Source organism: Syngnathus scovelli, chromosome 7, assembly GCF_024217435.2.
Source record: "Syngnathus scovelli strain Florida chromosome 7, RoL_Ssco_1.2, whole genome shotgun sequence".
Taxonomy (NCBI): domain Eukaryota; kingdom Metazoa; phylum Chordata; class Actinopteri; order Syngnathiformes; family Syngnathidae; genus Syngnathus; species Syngnathus scovelli.
The window spans coordinates 12,576,145-12,582,712 of NC_090853.1; the positions used below are offsets into that span (position 1 = coordinate 12,576,145).

At 41.4% G+C, this 6,568-nt stretch overlaps 1 protein-coding gene across 6 annotated transcripts in view; it reads left to right on the forward strand.

The window, feature by feature from the left end:
• Positions 1-6,559, forward strand: part of naalad2 (N-acetylated alpha-linked acidic dipeptidase 2) — a 29,946-nt gene extending 23,387 nt beyond the window's left edge. Inside the window, exons 1-20 of one of the 6 annotated variants that reach the window (XM_049725771.2) lie at positions 306-568; positions 1,573-1,681; positions 1,753-1,939; positions 2,100-2,201; positions 2,272-2,397; positions 2,660-2,740; positions 3,291-3,396; positions 3,485-3,578; positions 3,643-3,738; positions 4,032-4,117; positions 4,415-4,534; positions 4,604-4,686; positions 4,779-4,842; positions 4,910-4,977; positions 5,041-5,132; positions 5,251-5,341; positions 5,549-5,813; positions 5,892-5,973; positions 6,103-6,195; positions 6,285-6,559. In XM_049725771.2, the coding sequence (XP_049581728.1) occupies positions 409-568; positions 1,573-1,681; positions 1,753-1,939; positions 2,100-2,201; positions 2,272-2,397; positions 2,660-2,740; positions 3,291-3,396; positions 3,485-3,578; positions 3,643-3,738; positions 4,032-4,117; positions 4,415-4,534; positions 4,604-4,686; positions 4,779-4,842; positions 4,910-4,977; positions 5,041-5,132; positions 5,251-5,341; positions 5,549-5,813; positions 5,892-5,973; positions 6,103-6,195; positions 6,285-6,474 (2,295 nt within the window). In that variant the 5' untranslated portion in view covers positions 306-408 and the 3' untranslated portion in view covers positions 6,475-6,559. Of the gene's footprint in view, positions 1-305; positions 569-780; positions 969-1,572; positions 1,682-1,752; positions 1,940-2,099; positions 2,202-2,271; positions 2,398-2,659; positions 2,741-3,290; positions 3,397-3,484; positions 3,579-3,642; positions 3,739-4,031; positions 4,118-4,414; positions 4,535-4,603; positions 4,687-4,778; positions 4,843-4,909; positions 4,978-5,040; positions 5,133-5,250; positions 5,342-5,548; positions 5,814-5,891; positions 5,974-6,102; positions 6,196-6,284 lie in introns of those variants that run through there. The other 5 variants (XM_068651438.1, XM_049725773.2, XM_068651437.1 and 2 more) reach the window with 5 other exon arrangements.
• Positions 6,560-6,568: the final 9 nt, after the last annotated feature.

A 6,568-nucleotide genomic window follows, 5' to 3' on the forward strand; every position in this document is an offset into this window, starting at 1 on the left:
ACATCCTCAGTGAAGCACAAGACATTCAATAAGTGAGGGTACAATATTTACATCCAAATCAGGTGAGCGAATTATTTTTTTAATATAAAAATCAAAAGATATTCAGGGTTATCAGTAAACAATTACCTAACAATATCAACAAATTAAAAATAAAATACAGTATTAGCCCATCATCGTGGTGGCAGGTTGGAAGAGAGGATATAAACAACACATTGGGGAATGAGAGTTACTGCCCCGCATTCCTGCAAGCACACAGATCTCCCTCTCCCTTTCACGGTTCAGTCCATGACATAAAAGACCACCTCCACTGCCGCTACACAGCTGGGGTGGCTCAAGCGTGTTATTCGGGTCTGGAAGAAATACAACTTCAATAATCGTATATATTACAGTACAGAGAAGTTGTGATTCATGTCTACTACTGTTGAATGGGCACATTTTGTCAATTTAGATTCAAAGTTAACAGAGCTGCTTGGAATTATTGTGACTGCATACATTTGCAATTACTTTGGTGCGATCTTACACGAACGTCCTACCCAGGGGACTGATCCAACGGCTCCGCAACTGGCTGGTGAGCAAAAAAGTTAATGTCAAGCCTTGGTTGTGTGTAGAAACAAATAAATTTAATCTTTATATGCTTATGCTGTCTCAAGTCTCTCTAACTTATTGAAACGATCACGAACAATGCTGGCAAAGCCTATAGGAGGAAAAAAAATCAAGCGCGAGCCTCGTTCGTTGTGTTGATGGGATTTTCTGTATGTGACGAAAAACTGGACTGACATCGCCACACCTCTTCATTTGTTCAAATTGGATTCGAGCATTGACCGCGGATGTATGAGGCACTTGTCTGGATTGTCGGAAGCTTGTGCACGGTGCAGCGTGGGACAACATGACAAAACGTAGTAGATCCATTCGCTGTATCTGGTGGATTTTGGCCGTGGCAGCTTTGTTTTGTTTGGGTTTTATCGTAGGTGAGTCACGCGAAATCGCGAACGCAGATTTAAAAAAAAAAAGAAAAAAGGAAAAAAAAGTCAGATGTGCACACGCTGTGCGAGAGCAATTTAGAACTTTTATTGTAAAGGGCGCGCGTGCTATTTAGACGTTTTATGGACAAAACGGGACGTTTTTGCATATGTGGACGGATATTGAATCACTACTCGAAATTGCAGCAGAAGAGAGGAGCGTGTGCGCGCTTTGACCTCTTCGATACATTTCACAATTGCTGCGTAGACATTCGTACAGAATCTCAGTCTGATGTATGAGTTTGAGTCATTTATGCGGCACAATTTAATTAGACGTCTTCAGACACTCATTGGATTTTTTTTAAAACTCATGTTGGTGTTGCCGCCCTAGGTGTTTACCCATGTGGGACATATTAAAGCTCGCCATGGTCTAAAAAAAATCACAATGTTCAATCTTGAGGCAACATAATGGTGCTCGGCTACTGCATTGCAAGGAAGACTTTCACGACACTTCTCAGAAGCTTGAGAGTTAATGAATTTGTTCTCAAGGCATTTGCGACACTTTGAATTCGTGTATGTACCAACTGCCATGTATTGTTATTATACGCTGCAGGCTGGTTAGCAAAACCCACCCACCCAAACTATGCAAGCAGTGCCGCTAGTCAACATATGAGGGGGTTTCTGGATGAAATGCATCCTAGCAAGATCAGAGAGCACCTCAGGTAAGATCATGTCATCCTGTCGGTGATTATTCCAAGGCAATTGTGATTAAGCACTTTTTCCCCTTTTCAAGGAAATTTACACGTCTCCCCCACCTGTCAGGCACAGAGCAGAACCTGAAATATGCGGAACAGATTCAAACAGAGTGGCAGGAATTTGGCTTGGACTCAGTAGAGATGGTGCCGTATGACGTCCTGCTGTCCTACCCAAATGTATCGCAGCCCAATTACATTGCAATAGTTGATGCACGAGGCAATGAGGTAAGGTGAAGTCGTGTAGACACTCCTTTTCAATTCCCAACTATCTAAGAAAAATGTGTTCCGAATTTAGCCCTTGCAAAGTACTAATTGTAAAAGTTTTTTTGTTACTATTATTTTTTTATACCAAGTCACATTTCACTTGATTCGATCTGTTTTAAAGGTTTTCAACACCTCCTTGGCTGAGCCCAGTCCTGAGAGTTATGAAGACGTCACCAACATTGTGCCGCCCTACAGTGCCTTTTCTGCTAAAGGACAGCCTGAGGTGCAAACATACAAACAAGAATTAACGTCATCATGCTAATACAACAAACACTTGCATTTATTCTGCCCAGGGGGAATTGGTGTACGTCAACTACGGCCGCACTGAAGACTTTTTCCAGTTGGAGAGGCAGATGGGAATTAATGTGACTGGCAAAATTGTCATTGTCAGATACGGGAAGATATTCCGGGGCAATAAAGTAAGAAATACATACACTCTGCACTGTTGTGCAGGTCCGATTTCGAAATAGTTCATTTATCACTTTAAAGTATTAAGAAATAAATTTCAGCTTTTGGGATTGTGATGAAAGCATCATTAAAAACTTGTACAGCGCGTATGTGTGGGTGTGCCTGTGCGTGTGTGTGTGCGTGTGTGTGTGTGTGTGCGCGTGTGTGTATGCGTATGTAACCTTTGATTGGATGACTTAATTGTGTGGATTTGCTGTCTGTTGCCTTCATCAGGTGAAGAATGCGATGCTGGCAGGCGCAAAGGGACTTATTTTGTTCTCTGATCCAGCTGATTACAGTGCAGATGGAGTCAAGGTAATTTGTACGAGTTAATGCAGTGCAGTCGATGGTCTGAATTGGTATGAACACTTTCAGGTGAATATTTTAGTGTCTCAAAGCGGATGTATGTACAATTTATTTTATTATTTGCTTGTGTATAAATCCTTAAGTATAAGTGGGTAAATTACAACCAAGTGTCTTTGTTAGTTGACACATTCAATACATCTGTCATCATATTGGTGCTGGTGTAGCTAATAGCATCATCAGAGCTAGCATCTAATAACTGACATACTTTTCTGCTATAAATAAATGTAATAAGTAAACGTTAAAGTGGTGACTGGGTGAATTAATGTTTCCCAGTGTGCATGCACCATATTCATGATTCTGCACAAGAATTTGAACAAATTTGGCGACTTGGAGATAAAGTCATTCCTCCATGAGTGAAAACACATTTTGACTTTATACGGGCTAACTTTCCTTTTCAGGCTCTAGGCTGCATTAAAAATATTGAACAAAACATTGAGCAAAATATTCTGCGTTGAATGATGTGCATTATATGAACTCCTTCAATCTTTGGTTTGGGTAGCCATATCCTGAAGGCTGGAACCTTCCGGGTGGTGGAGCTCAGAGAGGAAATGTTATGAACCTGAATGGAGCAGGAGATTCTCTCACACCGGGATATCCTGCTAAAGGTGTGTGTGTGTGTGTGTATTTATATGTTTTGTTTTTGTTTCCTAACAGTCAAGCATGAAATTTTTACTGCTGTCTAATCTCCTGCAGAATATACCTACAGATCCCGTCCTGCAGATGGAGTGGGTCTTCCCAGCATCCCTGTGCATCCCATTGGCTATCATGATGCATTTCATCTTCTCAAGTAAGTTATTTCACTCGTTTGCCTCGAAGTTAATCATGAAATTAATTGATGACCCACTTCACAGGAATATGGGGGGGCAAATTTCTCCAAACAACTGGAAAGGAGCTTTAAATGTCTCTTACAAAATTGGCCCAGGCTTTACAGATGACTTCAAGAGCCAGTAAGTTCTTGTATGTATGGTTTGTGTCCATTTATTCACAGGGACATCCTGTTGTCTCACTCCACTCTTTGGATTTTTCCTTTGTTGCTGTTTTTGTTTGGATTCTGGCTAAAGAGCTAGTGGCATGTTGCCAAATACAGCACAAAGGAGGTCTTGTTTGGAAGAAGCATCCATTCTCACATGGTTGTTAGACCACTAGCAAGAAATAATGTGTACTAAATTGAATTGAGAAGTGAAAAGCTCATGATCTAAAAAAAAAAATCACATTCTTCTCGTAAATGTGCTCGTTCTAGGTTAGTGCGCATGAACATCTACACTAATAATCAGGTGACAAGGATCTACAATGTCATTGGAAGGATAAGAGGAGCTCTAGAGCCAGGTACAAAAACACCAACCCCATGTGCACCATGGATGATTTTTACAGAACTTTACAATTATTTGCACACCCCGAAGAAAAATGTGTTCGGATGAATTATTAATGGATAGTAGGGCATAGCTACACATTCACTGGTACACATTGGAATTTTGGTAACTGTTTGAAGGGGAAGGAACCATATGTTAGTAACTTGAACTTAAAATCAAATTGTACCCACTCTTTTAGTCACTTCAGTTTTTAAAAAGTCTATATTTTGATCAAAGCATGTTATGATAATATTTGTGGCATGTGTTGGACTAGACAGATATGTGATTCTGGGCGGACACCGGGACGCTTGGGTTTTTGGAGGAATCGATCCCATGTCAGGAGCTGCTTTGGTCCATGAAACTGTCCGCAGCGCTGGCAAGCTTCTCAGAAAGGGTACTTACAGTTGCTGTTGCGTCAAGCGTTCTGCCAGTAATCAATCAAGATGAAAATGTTTGCGTGCAGGGTGGAGGCCTAGACGAACAATAATATTTGCCAGCTGGGATGCTGAGGAATTTGGACTGCTGGGCTCCACAGAATGGGCAGAGGTACAATTTCTTATTATTACTGTTTGCAATGAGCAGCACAGCTCCGCTCACAATATAATCAACATAAGTGTTTACTCCATATTTGTTAATAGGACAATGCCAAACTACTTCAGGAGAGAGCCGTGGCCTACATCAATGCCGACTCTGGCATAGAGGGTGAGTACAAATATTTTACAGTTTTACAGACTGCTTTGAAAGTGACTTGTGCAATTGTCTTTTCAAGGTATGTACACGCTCAGGGTTGACTGTACACCATCTCTGCACACCCTAGTATATGACCTCACAAAGCAGGTAAATATAAACACACAAATGTTTGGTAGCAGTCTCTCACTTTGCTATTTATGTGTGTACTAGATAGCCAGTCCAGAGAAAGGAGAGGAAGGAGTTTCTCTGTATGAAAGTTGGCATAAGAGAGACAACTGGACAAATAACCGTGATGCCCCTCGGTAGGTTGCTTCACAGTACTTATTAGTTTATTAAATGTTTCCATGTCATCTTTGGCATTGTTCTCATCAATCAAAACAATGAAGGGTACCTATTGGTCCACTATGTGCTCTTGTGTAGGATCAGCAAGCTGGGCTCAGGAAGTGATTTCGAAGCCTATTATGTTCGTCTGGGAATTGCAGCGGGCAGAGCAAGATACACCAAGAACAGGGTAAAATTCTCTTTACTAGAATATACTTTGTAAATTTGGGAGGATTTTCGATGCAATACATATTTTAAAAAATTATTCCACACACTGGCTTTGGTCCGTTCCCTTTGGGTATTTCGGACATTGCACATGACATTGACCACATCTATATAAGTTGTATTGTATTTTGTGTGTGTGTGTGTGTGTGTGTGTGCATGTGTGTCTGCGTAGAAAATGGAACGATACAGCAATTATCCCGTCTATCACACGGTTTATGAAACATTCGAGCTTGTGGAGAAGTTTTATGACCCTTCCTTCACGAGGCTTCGGGCTGTGGCTCAAGTGAGAGGCGGGCTCATCTTCCTCCTGGCAGATTCTCAAATCATCCCTCTGGATGCCAACCAGTATGCCATCTCCCTTGACAAGTACGCACACAGCATTGCGGAGATCGCACAAACACACCCCAAGGAGATGCAGACATACGAGGTGTCTTTTGGTAAGCCATAAATCAATAAAAATTGCTCCAAATCATATTTTTGTTATGATCAGGTTGTTTTCCTTATTTTTCCCCCAGACTCCTTGTTTTCAGCGGTTGAAAATTTTACCATTGCAGCAAGGGAGTTCCACGAGCGCCTACAACACATCAACAGAGCAGAGTAAGAAGAAATTTTGTTCGTCATAATTTTGACTAAGATGTCAGTGAGAACACTTGAGAAAGTTGGGCTCTCAAGTGAGTAGAGGTCCGGCACAATTTTCATTTACACTCAGATGTATGTTTTTATCAGTCCTCTGCAGATACGTAGAATGAACGATCAGCTCATGTATCTGGAGAGAGCCTTTATAGACCCCTTGGGTTTACCTGGAAGACCATTCTACAGGTATTACACACAAACTGAACTGCCTGCCCTTCACGCTCACTCATTGTCGATCTGTGTTTTGATGTTCGCTAATCCCACCTGTTTTCCAGGCATGTGGTATTTGCTCCAAGCAGCCATAATAAATATGCAGGAGAGTCTTTCCCCGGGATCTACGATGCATTGTTTGACATTGAGCGCTCAGCGTACCAAGAGAAGGCTTGGAATGAAGTTAAACGACAAATTAGCATAGCAGCATTCACAGTCCATGCTGCTGCCATGACACTTGAACCGCCTGGATGATGCACACGAGATAAGATGAGCTAACAACTTTTTCAAACTAAATGTGCCTTGACTTAATAAAGGATGGAACTCAGTGAAAATGTAATCAACTGAT